At 45.3% G+C, this 16,785-nt stretch overlaps 1 protein-coding gene across 2 annotated transcripts in view; it reads right to left on the bottom strand.

The window, feature by feature from the left end:
* LOC119461572 (sulfate anion transporter 1) overlaps positions 1 to 9,401 on the bottom strand; it is a 220,616-nt gene extending 211,215 nt beyond the window's left edge. The window contains exon 1 of one of the 2 annotated variants that reach the window (XM_049673224.1): positions 8,965 to 9,401. In XM_049673224.1, the coding sequence (XP_049529181.1) occupies positions 8,965 to 9,109 (145 nt within the window). In that variant the 5' untranslated portion in view covers positions 9,110 to 9,401. The remainder of the gene's footprint in view (positions 1 to 8,964) is intronic. The other variant, XM_037722921.2, reaches the window with a different exon arrangement.
* Between the last annotated feature and the right edge of the window lie 7,384 nt (positions 9,402 to 16,785).

The raw sequence follows: 16,785 nt of genomic DNA, 5'->3' as shown, positions 1-16,785 counted from the left end.
TAGGGGGGGGACTCCGGAAATTGGACCACCTGGGGTTCTTTAACGTGCACCTATATCTAAGTACACGGGTGTTTTCGCATTTCGCCCCCATCGAAATGCGGCCGCCGTGGCCGGGATTCGATCCCGCGACCTCGTGCTCAGCAGCCCAACACCATAGCCACTGAGCAACCACGGCGGGTTCCAGGCTAGAAGTATATCCCTATGAGTCCCACGAACTACATCTAATCGCCTCACTGTAACAGAAGCTGGGGAACCCACATTTTGCAGTAACAGACTGAAAACATGTGTTATTGCTTGATACATTAAACAATTGATATTGGGGATTGGTCGCGAGACACATGCAGTAACAAACGAACGAAAGGGGCGCCGAATAAACGGCCGGCGCCCTGTGTGATGCAGGCAGTTCAGCAATAAGTTAGCGCGTTTGTATTTCGTTAACCAACGGGTGTAGTCCTCCGGAAAATTCTGCATTCTGCATAGTAAGCATTCTGCCCGCCCATTTCTCACTGATAGAAGACCACACGGGTGCACAGATTCACGCCATACTCCACGAGTATAAATTACAACTTCCACGATCGCTTTTTTTAACGATCAGACCTCTAATACCCTCCAAGACATTCTCAGATACCGAAGTTACAAACATCAATCGAATGTCTTCATGTGAAAAGCTACGTTTCGAGATTCCCAGCAATACAAGTGGCACTACATCAACTATATTTGACAAGTGTGAGTACTGTGTTTACGTTTACACGAAAGATTCTGTCAACCAGAACGCGTGAGAACAGCTTATATGATACCAACTTTACATGAGCAGTACGCTTGTCGTCCAGGACGCACGTCGCCGTCAACAAGAACAGAATCAGTGGCAAATGTCCAAGTCACAGATTTCATCAAAATAAACGAGGCCCCAGAAAAGTGGGTGATTTGTACAAACTACTTATAGGTTTTTGAATGTCTATAAAGTACTGATGAAAGCCAACCACACGCAAGCATATCGTCAGCGATGCTAAAGGGTCTCACCTTGGTTACCCAAAGAAGAAAAAAAAACTACAATGAAAATCATGAAGTGGTATTGCAGTGGGTGCTGGGACATGCTGTAATGGCAGGCAAATAATTAGCGAACCGACTGACGAAATTGTCCCAAGAATATTCAGAAATTAACTTTATTTCGATATCAGCAACGGATACGCGAATAATATTAATAGTACAAAAAAAGGAATGTGTATGTCCAACCAGGTTTACAAAAAAAGGATGCTAAGGAATCATTCCTTTATGAAATGAACTCTCATCCTAACTACCACGTGGATCTAGACCGTTCAAGAATAACCGAAACAGTAGTTCATCGACTGCGACTTGGTATAGAGTACACCATACATTTCGTGTACCGCTTAAGACATGCGCCGTTCCCGGCTTGCTCCTGTGGGAACGTCGTTCGCCATCTATAGTCTTAGATTGCCCAAGATTATAAATCAACAAATCTAAGTTCTTGTTCTAGTTGCCACAAGGGCGACAACTAGAACATCAACTACACAAAACCGATCCGCATCGAGCTATTTCACTCGTAAAACTGCTCGGCTCTAGGCCATCGAAAACAGTACAGTCAAAAAGCATTGAACGAACTTGAACATATTGTCAAGACAAAGGGATACTAAACGCAAACTATACATGCCGCATCGGGTAATTGCGTAAGCGCAACCCGCCTCCACCATTAGTATTCATGTGCGTTTGTTATCTAATATTTGTGACGTGCTCACCTTTCTACGTCCTGTGTGGTGAAAAACGCTTTCGACTGTATACTGTCCTCGCGCGTGCATTACGTCATTTGTGCATTTTCCTCAAATGTGTGTTCATCCTGAACCGTATTGCAGTCTCTTGTATAATCAGTATACGCGTATGTATTGGAACTCGGCAGTACATGTGGCGCATCTTGTGCTCGCCTTTTGTCTCGGCATATTCCAGTGTGTCTATAGGACTGTATATTGCGTATCTCGATTACATTCTTTAGCTAACTCTACGTTAGATTTCTCGAGCCTAAGACGTTACTTTGTGTGTGAGAGAACTTTAATGAATATCCTGCAAATTGATGGCCTGGGTCTAAGCCGCGCCCGGGGGCAGCAGAGACACCCTGTCTCTTTGTCTACAATATTTCTAGCGTTACTATTACATGAAAAGGGGTAGCCACCATCATTAAAAGGGTGCTAAATTTATTTTACGTCTGCATCAATAAAAAAAAACCAGAAAAATGCCATTACCACGAGATTTAGATTTTTTATAGCTCTCGATTATTTACAGTCACCGCGAAAAATATTCTCGTTTATGCGGAGCGTTCGCAGACATCAGCGGCAAACCAACCGGCGACATCAAAGTCGTCTTCGGTGAATATTCTGCGCGCCCGATCGCAAGTGCTGCCTCGGCCGTAACACGTGTCGTCCGGAGAAGGTTATGTGGCTCTCGCCATCTGAAAGCTCGGGCGAGACAAACAACCCGCGCACGTGTCCGTCCTACCACGGCCGCAGAGCATCGCCATAACTCGACGGCACGTGCAACAAATGCTCATCTCGTGGCTGCTTTTCCAAACAAAGAAAAGAGAGAGAGAGAGATGAAGTACGTAAGCACACTACGCGGAAAAAAACCACGTGTTCACCTCGTTGCTCCTTCGTTCAGGTACAGTGTAGTTTGGGTACAGTGCAGTTCAGGTACAATGTAGTTCAGGTACAGCGTAGTTTAGGTACAGTGCAGTTCAGGTACAGTGTAGTTCAGGTACAGCGTAGTTCAGGTGCAGACGCAAGAGAGAGACAAGCGAGGTTGGGGTTGCTAGTGAGGATGTGAATGGTAAAAAAAAAGAAAGAAAGAGAAGAAAACGAAATTTTGCGAGCAAAGAAAAAGCGTTTTTTTTTCGGCATTTTTTATTGTTTGTTTTTATCGCGAACCTGAAAGAATTGTCTGCGGAACAGTCGTTTTTAAGCCATGTCCTCGCTTGCTGCCCACGTGGTATAGGGTACAAATATTGCGTTAACCTACGTAATAATTCTAGGAGTTCGCCATTAGGAGTACAAATTACGCAACTCTGATAGCGGCATGACGGCGTGCTGCAACACAGTACTTAGTTGAGTGGCGAAACCTATATTGCATGTCAACGCCAGGGCTTTTTGTAACGTTAGGTGACTCATGCATTCAGCCGTCAAACTGAGTGCAGACAGAACGTGCGCCTGTGTAAAGAAGCTTATCGGGAGCATTTCGAACAGCTGATGTCATTCACGAAGTATATCAAACAGTGCGAGCACGTAGAAAATGAGCACAAACCTCTCCTAACCGCCTCCTTTCCCTCTTTCTTGTAAAGAACTACTGACATTATATTTTTGACTGCTCATTTAGTTGCGTTAAACGAATGTCGTTGACCTCTAAATCCGAGAAAAATAAGTTGTGGCCAGCATCAGAGTGCCCTAAACAATTTCATTTAATAGCATTTTTTGCAGAAAGTTTCGGCTTCGCTTCCCGGAGGTGACTGTGTCGGGACTTGTTGACGCAGAAGGCGGTCACGTGGGGGCAGGACACCGGAATGTTTTGGCACTCGGCCCGGCTTGCTCGGTCGCCGACTTATGCTGCTATCGCTGTGAGGCCCGATGTAATGATTTTTTTTGTATATTTTATGCAGTTGATTTATACTTGGTATTATACCAAAAAGCTTTAGCAAATGGCCATTGTAATTGTATTATCTATGCTTCATTGGATATTGTATTCGTTAAAAATACTAACCCCAGCTGTTTTGTCGCTGTTTTTCTTTACGCAGTTACGCCTTTTTTCTCTCTAAGAATTACGTACAAAATGATTCGGCAAGTATCTTTGCTCCGTTCTTGTTCAAAATTTGCGGCAAGATCGCATTTTATGTTCTGGATTATTTGATGTAACACTCGACAATGCTACATCCCTGTTTTTCAAGAAAAAAAAAACTGCAAATTAACCTGCGATGGCCGGCATCGAACCGGGGACCTCAAGTACAGCATCGCATCGCCATAGCCACTGAGCAACCACGGGGGGTAAAGCAGAAAGTTGACGCCCACTTCAATGTAGCTCAAAGCGAACAATGTTATGCGTACGGGCTCCTCAAAAGGAAAGCTTCGATGTCAAAGATAACTTTGACTTGTTACGATGATCAGTCAATCAATCAATCAATCAATCAATCAATCAATCAATCGATCAATCAATCAATCAATTTTTGCAATTGGACAATGGAGGATTGTGAGGAAAAAGCCGCAAAGAGACGGCTTGAAAGCCCTCAATGGTCTGACTTCATACGACGGCGAGGCAGGGCAGAACGCACACACACGCGGTGAAATAAAATAAGTGAAAATAAGGACCCTGCATGTAATCGCACATAAGATAAACACTGCAGACACATGTACCTAATGAATGCTTAAACTAGTGATATACTGTGCACGCTTATCAACGAGTCCCGAGAAACAGCAACAACGTCAAGATAAGGAAGGCTGGACATATGTTCGACGTAAGTTTGACAAATGCTTGAACACTTGAAAGGAAAGAATTGGCAGAATGTCAACACAATGTACCTAAATAATGCACTCAAAATGTTATAGCATACACAAGAGAATTATTTGATCAATTAATCAAACTAAATCCCTGAACCTCTCCGGGGCAGCCGCTTCTAGAGTATTTGTACTGCTACTTAAGAAAAAAAAAAAAAAAGATTGGCTTTGTTTTTCCTGCAGAGGATCCCAAGTTTTCTTCGTTCCTTCTTTTTTTTAGTAAGATCGAAGAGAGTTCCAAATGATTAATTCCAACAGCATAAACCTAATCTAGTGCGTAGCTTTATCGCGCCTGAGCAAACATAACTATACAGGGTGTCCGAGCTATCACGCAGCACGATTTAAAAAAAGATTAACGGCGTTACGCGAAGCAAACCTAGTGCGTATTGTTTCTAGTACAGTGGAGTAGCCGCCAGTATTTTTAACGTTACTGAGATTTAATTAATTAATTGTAATTAATTATCTAACTCGAGAAGTACTGTCCTAATGTACTGTCCTACTGTCCTAAGAAAGAACGAGTCAGCCATCCAGCGAACGAACGAACTTTTTCTTTGACGAATCCGACCACCAACCAATCACGAAAACTATTCTATAGTTTTCTATAAGAAAACAATAAAGAAAGCTATTCCCTCTAATATAGTCTCATCTACGTCACTAAGCAACACAAACAGACTATGAGAGATGCCGTAGTGAAGCGCACAAGATTACTTTAACCACCAGCTGGTTCCCGTTAACGTGCACATTATTCTACGGAAGGAAACTGGAGCCGTGTTTCTGGCAACTGTTTCCTGGTTTTAGTAGAGAGATTTTAAGGCTGGAGCTATCACGAAGCACGCATCCGGTGCAACACGTCCTGCTATAGAAGAACGTGAGGCGCCATGCTCCGGCCATGCATATAGGACATGCTATTCTCTACAACTTATACCCAAGGAGAAACAAATACGTGCGTTCTAATGGCCAGGCGTTGCGACGCGGTATGTCGCCACCTTCGTGTACTTTGAGCTTCCTTCCGATGCAGTTATAACGACTATAAACCACTCATAAATACGATGATTATGTACAAGATAAACGCATTTGATTGCCTTTATTGTGCATGTCAATCGGAAACGACTGAAAGCTCGAGCCTAAAATGCCGTGCTAGTCGTAAGGGAGGCCTGTATGACTGAAGCTCCACACATAAAAAAATATGTATGTATATATTACATCATATGAGGGATTCTCTCGTCTCAAAACAGTCGTCGTCATCTGTCTTGCGTGAGTTACCGTTCTCTAACAACCTGCGCTCGCTACTTTCCTGTCGAGAACGCTATATGTCACGCTGATATTGATATGCCGTTCGTGACCTGAAAGAACCGAGCGTGCAGCATTAAAAAGAATACGCTGTATACGAATCTGCACACTAAAATCCATCCGCGTAGTAACAGCGATCGAACCCTTTCTACTTCGACGACTATCATGCACTATATTTTCCTCACTAGCCCATGGCGCATCGTCACCGACGTCGATAATATACGGATATAGTGCTCGACAACATTCATCAGTCACCACGCCAACATGGCTAATCGCTCTAATCTAAATATCTAAAGATTGCTCACGGAAAATGAACTCGACGAAATTTAGCGCTAAATTCATCATTCCATGCATTGCACACGAAATGGCTCTGCACAAGCTGCCGCTGGAGTTTCCGATAGCAGACCAGAAAATCCCTCCTCCAGGCGCAGTGGAATGATTGCGTGAATTAAGGACAACGCCAGTAATCTCCGCAGGCCTTTTGGTTCGCTTTCGCTCTTGCTCTCCGATCATCTTGACTTCATAATTTCAATGCCAGCGTCTTCGATCAAACTCTGCTTTGAGGACAGGAAATTGAGCTCTCTCCTGCCTCAGGGAATTAGCTCACAATCACCGCCTCTGCCACTGTAGACGGCTAGACACGAAGACCCGCACAACGTGACCGCGCAATATACTATCTCCGGGATAGGCCCCCTTTGCTGTGACACTAGAGCGGGCCGATGTTGGAGATAGTGCAGCAGCAAGCTGCACTTTGCTCGATGAAACATCGGCCAAGCAGACGCACCAAAAGCCAAGCATTAGGAAAGTATACGTATAGAAAGTTTTGCATCATTAAAAGAATTGCGCTCTTAATGACGTGTATTTGTTACAATGAGGATATTTATGCATCACTTGTTTTATAACTGAGTAAATCTGTATCAAATAAGACGTGCAGCCAGGACAGTATAGTGGTATCAATTATGGTAGTACTTGCTTGCTCGTGACCTATTCGGCCATACAGCAGCACCCAGCAACGCTCAAAAAAAGTCCGAAGATGGTGTGTGAAATAGGCTTCGCTTTAAAAATACGCGATACATTTCGTCCCCACTGCTCCTGGAGCCTACTGATCCGTATCGTTGCCATGGTAAGCTGGTACCAAGGCGCATAGTCTGTAGTTGTCTTTTCACTATTGACGCCTTTGACGCTATGAGTTAGTTAAGGGAACTCAGATTTTCCCGTGCATATAAACTCGTGCGCTCGTACGAGCATCAGCTGGCGACATTACCGTGAGCGAAAAGAATGGCCTTCGACATTATTACGTGGCTATGGCTGTTTCAACAGCCGAACGTCGCAAACTCGGATGCCATACAGAATATTATCCACACTAGAAACTCTGCTGCAGCGTTAAAAAATCGCAGAGCGCTCAGTGAAAACACAATCCTTGCATATGAATTCCTGATTTGTATTGATTTCCATTACTCCGAGGCAGTCGTTTCCAGGAAAGGGGACGCGGGGGTTGCGGCGCAAACACCACGTATTGGACGTCGGTAGCCAATCAATCAATCTTTCAATCAATCAATATCAATCAATCAAACAATCTATCGATCGGAAGCAATCATTATTTTGTGTGCCCAGGAAGAACTGGAGGCCTGGCGCAGCGAAAAACTAAATCAAAACTAAATCAAAAGGTAACACAACTACGGCTCAGAGTTACAGGATAAAAAATAGAACTCAAAACAGAAAATATCAAAATAAACAAGTACATAAGGGGCAACAATCAAGCAATAACACAAAAACACATATTTTGCATATTACACATATACAGAAGGACAGAGAAACTGAGACGGCCAGCACCGTAAACGAACGAAGAAGAAAACTGCAAATTGTGTCAACTGTTTGCAAAAGGCATGCTCCCATATTTCCCAAGAAATCGGTTATGCAGTTCATGCAGTTAAAGGCAGCATATTTCATAACTGATCAACGCTTTACCTCTAACATGCAGTTTTGATGAGCACTTGTATTTTAATTTTTTTTTCATTTGTGCTTCACCGTAATGTTGCGCAGAATAATACGATATTTTCTTTCTTTCATTGATGATCGCGACTTCACAAGCCCATTGCGGGGAAAGAATTGGTTCAGTAAAAACCAAAGCAACAAAAACAACAAAAAGGTAAATTAGAAAATGGAATCAATGATGGTTTCGTAATCTTATTGTCCTCGAGGGCATGTGGTGACATTTAGCTCCTTCCCTGATTTGTAACGTAACATTAAGCTCAGAAAATTGTTTTCCAAAAACCACCTAATCTGCCGTTGTCTTTTTCTTTTTCCGCGTTTTGCATTGAGCCGCGTCTACTTGCGACAAAAATATGGGAAAGTACGGTAAGGTTGAGTTATACCTCCTTCTGTCCCTTCTTTTTTAAAATAATCCATTGAACTTGTCGAGAGAAGATATGTGCACTGGGAAATGTGTCGGCTTGATCGACAAATATATGTCGTGCCCGATGTCCCACAACAGCTAAGAGGGAACACTGCAGGACGAAGTTTCATGCTATAGGCTTTGCTGTAATTTATCGTGGGGCTTTGCGCACTATAATTTGTACTTAATAAGACTCCATCAGTTATCGCTCATTATGCAGCGAGTACCAAAACACGCACTGAGCCAAATAGCAACGCAGTCTTTTTTTTTTCCCCTTTCACGCAGGACAGAGCCAAATGTTGTCGTCCCCAGTTCAGGAATCGATGTTACTGGTGTCACAACATTTTCCGCGAAGAAATTAGGCAACGCCCTTTTTCGAAGAAGCTATGAAGGCCAGAACAGCCGGCAAAACAATTTTTTTTTTCAGCGTTACAGGTATAGCGCCTCAGTCTGCGAGGAATTCCTATTACGCCAGATGGTCTGGTTTCGTGCGGCTGCGCTGTTGCTTCCGGCACATGGCCGGCATGCCTACGAACCGCGAGTACGGATTGTTGTAATGTGGTAAACGAATCAGTCGTTCCAGCTCTCGAGCCGGTTTTCGCCTGACAAAGAGGCATTCTTTTCTCCTCCCTGATAGGCGTCCCCTTTTCCCGCTGGGGGCGCGGGAAAGCATTTCCCCCGGAAGCTGGTGCGATCCATCGCTTCCCCCCCTTGTAAAGGTCACGCCACACTCACCTGACCAAGAGAGACGCGTCCACCGGGACGTCGCGTCCAGCAGCCCGTGTCGCCGGAGCTGGAACTCCAGCGCCGACGAGCTGCGGCGCGCGCACGACGTCGCGGCAGCTTCGGCCGACGCGGAAAGGCGTCGCACCAGCTTCATCAACAAGCAGTCGAGCGCTACGCGCACTTCCCTCGAAAGCCACAGCAGCACCCAGAAGCCGGGAGGCACAACACGGGAGGAGTCCCACCTCCAACTCCCACGAAGAGTCGCACAACTCACTCGGCGCACCGGACGACTCTCTCTCTCCCTTTCTCCGGGGCCAGCGCCGTAGGTCCACCACACCGCGCGACGCGATGGGGGTCTCCTCCGCGCGTAACCTTTGCTTGTCCCGAGCACCGACAGCGAGCCTGAGCATTTAAACCGGCGAAAGCGGCCGAGTCACGCAGCGGATTCCCGCCCGTGGCAGCGGGAACTGTGCCACGAGTGCCGGAGTGCCCCCATAACCTTGACCCGACCGAGCGGCGACGACGACAGACTGGGTCGTCTGGAAAACAACTCGGCCGCCGCGGTTGTTTTGAAGGAGTGGCGCGAGCCGCGCGCGGATCGCGAATTTCGGAACGCCGGATCGACGCGGCCAGCCCCGGGCCCGAGCTCTAGGGAGAGGAGGGAAGATGATGAGGAGAAGAAGATTGGAGGAGAACAAAAAAAGAAAAAAAGAAATGGAGCAGGAAGGGCGAGGAAAGCCCCTCGTCACGGAGGGAGGCATACGCGCAACGCCCAGTCAGAAATAGACGCCCACCAGAGGCGCCTCCTGCGCTTGCTCGGCTCGACGTAACGGTTCCTGAATAGAAACGCCCCCGCGATTGACGACGTCAGCGCCTCGAGGTGGCGCTGCAAGGTCCCCGCGCATGCGCATGTCATTGCGCGGCAAGGTTGAAGCTAGAGCAGTTGAAGTCGTGGTTCTCGTTCCCACTTTCTTACGCGCTCGGAGCTCGTCGTTTACAGCAAATGGCACCGGTCCGCAGTAGCTCGAGTGTGACGTCATATCCTGGTGGTTTGGAACATACTGACTGACCCAAGTGGTGGTCCTCCAAGCGCGGAGACTGTCTCCCCCCTCTAAGTTCAAATCGTACTGCAAGTGTAAATTGTTCCTCTGGCAATTTACGGCAGCAGTCCAGAAAGCACCAATGGTGCAGCGAGAATTCGTATAGCGGGGGGGTGGGGGGGGGGGGGGGGGGCAGGCATGATGGAGGGGGCACGCACTTTACTGGGGCAGGGGTGGAGGGGGCAGGCGAGTGTTGTCGCTCGTCGTTTTATGCCAGGTACCCTGGTGATCATCACCATCATCATCATCAGCCTATATTTTATGTTCCACTGCAGGCCGAAGGCCCTGCGATCAATTATCCCTGTCTTGCGCTAGCGTATTCCAGCTTGCGCCTGCAAATTTCCTAACTTCATCAACCCATCTGGTTTTCTGCCGACCTCGACTGCGCTTCCCTTCTCTTGGTATCCATTCTGTAACCCTAATGGTCCATTGCCGAGAGCTAGTGGGGCTATACTAGATCAGGTGCAACCAAACTAGGAAGGCCCACTAAGCTTCATCAAAGTCACTCCCTCACCAGAACAGGGATTGGCCTCTCTGGTGCAGTATTCGGCCACTGCCTCCCTCATGACTCCGACAATCAAGAGGAGGTACCCTGGTACACAGATATTACTGGGGGCAGGGGGGGAAGGGGGGGATTGCCCTATGGGGCTCTCCCCCCAACCCTTCCTGGCTACGCCACTGTCGACAAAATTTTAAGTTCGTACAGGCCACGTTGAGTATGATGCGCGGAAGACATGCCTGGCTTTGCCTATTGGGGATTCATGGCGTGTGAAAATGAAAAGGCGAATCGATTTTACAGAGGGTTCTGTACTCAAAGCTTGCATCAAAACGGGAAAATCTCTGCGAACGCAAAGTGCTGTGGATATCCCAGTTGCTGCGTCTTTTCTCTGGAACGTTGTTTTTTGTACGAAGTGTTGTGTGCAGCTGTGGCAGCGCGGTCAGTCGGAACGTTTCTATTAGAGTGGGATGGTAACTACTGCAACACAACGTTGTGATGCAACTCGCTGGCTTTAGAACACAGGCGCCTGATGTCCGTGGCGAGTTGTTCCTATGTGCGTGGTGACTTGAGCGAATGCAGGGGCGCTTGTGAGTCGGACAAGGTGACCCAAGACGGCGTTTGCTGAAGCTTGCATTCGGCGCACGTATAACCTTCACATATACTCTATCCATAACGGTATCTGGAGAGAATCGACATACCTACTGAGCCAGCAGCAGTAGCCGACAACACTGAATTCCGTCTCTCGCCGGCGGCAATTTCACCGGATTTTCGATGGTTACAGATTGTCATGGCTCATTTAGCCTCATTGTGACAATGTTGGTAACTTAGCCAGAAATTCGCGAATTTAAATGATCACTTTAGTACCCTTAAGGACAACTTCGCCTTTTTGAATTCATATATAGAGACATATTTAGACGCCTTACTTAGTGATAAATGTAGCCAGAAAACTTCCCTGGCATAATTCCTCAAGGGATTGTGGCTTAGTTACATTCCTCGCCCCAAGTTATCTCAACGGACATACCGAAAAACTTATTAGTTAGCCATCTCGGTGCATCAAAGCTGATCTTTTTGGCATATCACAATCTTCAGATCTGATATACTTCAAAAAATGGGGATTGTTCTCTCTTTTTCACATTCCCGCCGCTGTGTCTCCACCGCAACACGACGTCTAGGAGCGTAAGAAAAAAATAGAAAAATTTTCCATTTTTCTTCTAGAAAATAGAAATAGAAAATAGAAAATAGAAATAGAAGTGTTTTGGGTAGGGGTATTCAAAAATATTCGAAACTTTAGAATACCGAATGAAATGATGTTCGTTCTCCGGTTCGAAATGGTCACTATTCGTAAGCACAATTTTTTTTCGAGTAGTTTTCGAATACTTCTTATCATCAATTGTGCGTGATCAAATATGAAATTCAAGCAAAAGAACCGTAACTTTTATCCCCGCTCCCCATAGTAGGTATAAAACGTGTAAAGTAAAGCAAAAGAGGAGGCTTCATCACTCCCAGAGACATATTTGGCCGCCTGAACCGCGATCATTCGCACTTTCCAAAGAGTCCGGTGTATATGAACAAACTGCTCATTTGTTCCTTTTGATTATCTTTGGCTCCTAATAAACACAGATCCATAATGTGAAATTGAATGGGATAAACTTGCTAACCTAGTTAATATATATAGGATGTGAAGATTGTCTTATATTGATGGTGAAAATGACCTATTCATTTTTCAAAAACTATTACAAGATTATTTGCTATTTCATTCGATTCAATTTTCTTCTGGTACTACTCCATCCTTGTTCGATTTGGTCTCAACGTGGCCATTTCATCGAAAAAAAAGAAAACAAAATGTTGCCAACACTTGAATTGCAGCCGTTCAATGCGCACCTGTAATTAAGCTCTTACAGCGACAACTGTCACGTGCTTGCACGCGTCCTGAGCCGTCGCGTCGTTGCCGTCGGAGGCGGCGGCGGTGTTCAGAAGTCTACCTCGCTTGAGTTACAGATGCACTTTGCAAATTACACGTGCTTGGAAGTTTTTTGGAGATGCGTGCATTCGCCAGAAGCATCGCGGTGAAGCTGTCAAACACCAGTCGCCTTCGTTCATTACAACAATGTGTCGGACTAATAATATTAATAAATTTTGAGAACAATTCGTACTTTTTTCCGACGAGAATTATGCATCTAAATGACGGCATCAGCGCAGGCGACTTGGAAATCCTGCTAAATGAAAAAGACTGCTGCGACCAACATACATGCGACTTGACCATTTCTTTGCGACACAGGGCACTACTCTAGCTGGAAAAGAAACGACAAAACAAGCCCAATGCACCTATATAATAGGGCGAATCCGCTCACCCTGCTATTTGAAGAAGTACAGGAACACAGGAAAGCTCCAACAGGCAGAAACTGCAGCATCAACGCAAGCTTATTTTGACGACGTTTTTACGTTATAAAGCCCGCACAATACCGCCGCTAAAGAGTAGTAGCCACTTCATTTCGGATAGGAATTCTCCGTTCTGCAGAGGTGTGGAGGATTGTTGTCTTTTGGGGGAATCAGCAAACATTATGTTGAAAACACGGAAGGAAAACACACATATTAGCGAGATTACAAACTCAATCTTTAATGACCTTTAAAGGGCAATAATGAGTAGTGATGACAAGAAAACACACACACAGAGACACTTGTATCTACAATTCTTAAGTGCTGTCAAAATAAGTGGCTGTTGATTTCGAGGAAAATACGAGTCAAATATTGAATTCTGGGGTTTTACGTACCAAAACCACAATTTCATTGTAAGGCACGCCGTAGTGGGAGACTCCGGATTAATTTTGACCACCAAGGGATCTTTAACGCGCCCCCAATGCATGGGACACGGCCGTTTTGGCATTTCGCCCCCATCGAAATGCGGCCGCCACGTCCGGAATTTGGTCCCGCGACCTCATGCGCAGCAGCGCAACACCATAGGCGCTAAGCCAACGTGGCGCGTACTATTCAACTATCTCAGCCGAGAACCATCGTGCAGGAGCTTTGTCGTCCAACCCCTTGTTGTTGTTATTGTTGCCTTCAATGAATGGTAGCCCTTATTCTGTAGTTCACTGCGTTCATATCAGTTTGTCCTCCACTTTATGGTACCAACGTGTCGTGATCCACCATAAAGAGGCAACTGTCGGGAATACACACTGACATCAGCGGCAACCTCAACGCAGCACCGCCACTTGGCGTTTTAATAAGTTTTAATAAAGGTCATGGCTATATTTAGGTAGTATGAGCTCACAATAGCAATCGGCCACTGAAGTGTTACTTTTGATGTTCCGCTTGACCGTGAGAACAACGTCACGCCTACAACGGTGGTTACCTATCGCTATCCAGGCGCTTTGACTATAGGAGAGAGATATATCCTATCTTCGACTCCTGGTCATTGGATCATCATGGGGGATTTTAACGCGCACCACACGATTTGTGGGAGCAGAAAGTAGATTTTTGAGGAAGAAACCTAGTTTCCTTTGCCTCTGATCGCGAACGTTGTCGTCTAAACGAGAACAGTCTGGCATTTCTGCGAGGGATGGTCCTAGCTATGGCAGCTGCATGCTAAGACTTAACTTTAGTTTCGGGATGTGCAACGGGCAGACAAACGTGGCAGCAAACTCATTCCTGCCTACCTCAAGATTAAAGGTCTTGTGAAGTCTAACTCGTGCAACGCTCTTCGCCGAATTGCCTGGTTTGAATTCAGAACACTTATGAAGGAAGTATGCCAAAATGACCTCACTTTCCGCTTCAAGAATCGGATGGTAAGTGCCATGCAAAATGTATTGTGCGCATTGCAGTCATTACATAAACGTACGAAGCTCGACACGCGTCCACATAACGACTTCGAGGCATCCACCAGTGGGCAGAACGTCAATACAGGCATGATAAATTGGTCCAAGATCTACGATATGCCAGGTGTACCCAAAAGGAGACTCAGCAACTTAGTGGCGCACCTAAAGCCTATCACTGGCAATAATTCTGCAAATTGCTGGGTCCATGAGATCGCCATTAAGAAGTCTGGAGGAATGTACAAATGAGCGCAATTAACGTCGCAAATGTACTGCGCACCATTTGTGGTGTTTCAGAGGTATAACCTCCTGAGACCCGAACACAACTATGAAATAAAATCGCTCTTCAAAGGTGGTTTTTATTGTGTACTGGTGTGTTGTGAACTTGACAAACAATTTCTGAAATTTAGATACCACGGTTAAATGCTAAAAACTACGTCTCCATGTACGTGAAAAAAAACAATATCTCCATAATTTACTCATGTTTACTATTATAAAAAGTGCATTTCATTGCTTAAACGCAGAGATGAAAATGAAAATGTAATTACGCGTAGTACATTGCCATGTTGCTGCCACGAAAGGCGTTGTCCCGAAATCTCAATGATTTCGAAATACACCTCAATATTGCTTTTGGGTGTCTCGGACGACACAGAGGTCTAGATCAATTGAGCGTCAAATTCCTCGAAAGCAGAAGAGAAGAATATGAGTAAACCACTTCTTTACATTTACACATGCACCGTACTGCATACCCAGAATGAATAATTTGCGTAATCACTTCTTAGTGAACTTCAAAAAAATGCTGAAGGCAATGTGCAATATATTGTACAAGGGTCATAGTAGGATAACACAGCTGTGCTGGGAAACACTTGCGTGGCCAACATATTGTCACGTAGTAGTGACGAAGAAAATAGCACCAAAACTGTGAATGACGAACCTAGCTTTTTATTGGGCGAACTTATGCCCACAAAAATAGCCTACACTCAACAAACAACGATAGCGGCGAACACAGTAGGCGATCGTCGAAAATCTGATCTGCCAGTCAAGGGCGTCGACTTTTACATGACTCATCCAAGTTTCCGGAGTAATCGCTCGTGCCCGCGCGTCGTCCAGAATTCGGATTGAGCATACAATCAGATTACACAAGCTTCGGTGACAACAGACAACAGATAGATATCCGATAACATTCCAGTAAATTCGAATCATGCAGGCGCGTCTTGCGCTGAACAATAACTTTAAGTTGTTAGTGGGTGAAATGCACTCCCCGCGAAAAGGATAAATACGTACACGTGTCAATATCCTCACACTTTTGAGCGCCCAAGTTCAAGGAATCCGAACTTGCCTTTGACTCCTGAAGCGTGCGTTCAATCAACGCGGCTGCCTTGGTCTCGATGGGGCCTGGTCACGTCGGGAAGCGCACCCTCTTGGAAAGAGGCAATCGTCAAGGGTCGCACATTGCAGTCCAATAAGTCCATATTCCTTAATTAGCAATGCGCGCTGCGCAAAGAATGCGGGACACTCTAAAACGAAATGTTCAAGTGTTTCACAGGAGCCACAAAACGTACACGACGGGCTGTCCACACGTCCTTGTCGGTATGGGCGTTCGCGCACCAAGACAGACATAACCCTTAACTTGTATAGCAGTGCTCTAGCACGACGGGGCAAGCCTCGACCACGAACACGGGGAGGGAACGATCCGTCTGCAACACGCCGGTCTGGGTGCTGCTTTAGGAAGGTAATAAAAGTCCAAAGAATGCAACGCAAGCATTTTGGCACACCTGAATAGTGTCGATCGCAGCGCGCTCATGTTACCTCCCTATTGAAAAATCCATATAATAATAATAATAATAATAATAATAATAATAATAATAATAATAATAATAATAATAATAATAATAATAATAATAATAATAATAATAATAATAATAATAATAATAATAATAATAGTAATAATATTACTTTATTGATTACTTGAGTATGGTACAATACAAGAATCGGGCCTGCCAAAGCCGCAGTGGGCTTGAACGGCAGTGCCTGGCAGACAGCGACAGAGCCATCAGTAATAAGTTGTTAGGTTATAGACAACAGTGAAAAATAAAAAAAGCAGACAGACAAAAAAACACGACAGGCTTCTTATCACGCATTAATGTGTATAAGAGCCTTTCTGAGACCAGATTTCGTCTTCACGTCTTGTATGCTTTGGGGAATTGAATGAAGCATTGCGGGGACGTAATAGTTACGGAGTCTTCGACCGTATCTCGTCTTACAGCGGGGTGCCACATAAGGATTCTTCGGTCTGAGGCAACGAGCAGGAACATAAGGAATTTTATATTGGCTTCTCTAAAAATGCTTTAAGACTACAGTTTCTAGCAGCAAAGAATTGAAGTCAGGTAAAGTCAAAGTTTTAAACACATCAGATTTG

This window comes from Dermacentor silvarum, chromosome 8 (genome assembly GCF_013339745.2).
Source record: "Dermacentor silvarum isolate Dsil-2018 chromosome 8, BIME_Dsil_1.4, whole genome shotgun sequence".
In the NCBI taxonomy this organism is placed as follows: Eukaryota; Metazoa; Arthropoda; class Arachnida; order Ixodida; family Ixodidae; genus Dermacentor; species Dermacentor silvarum.
This window is presented reverse-complemented; position numbering and strand designations above follow the sequence as displayed.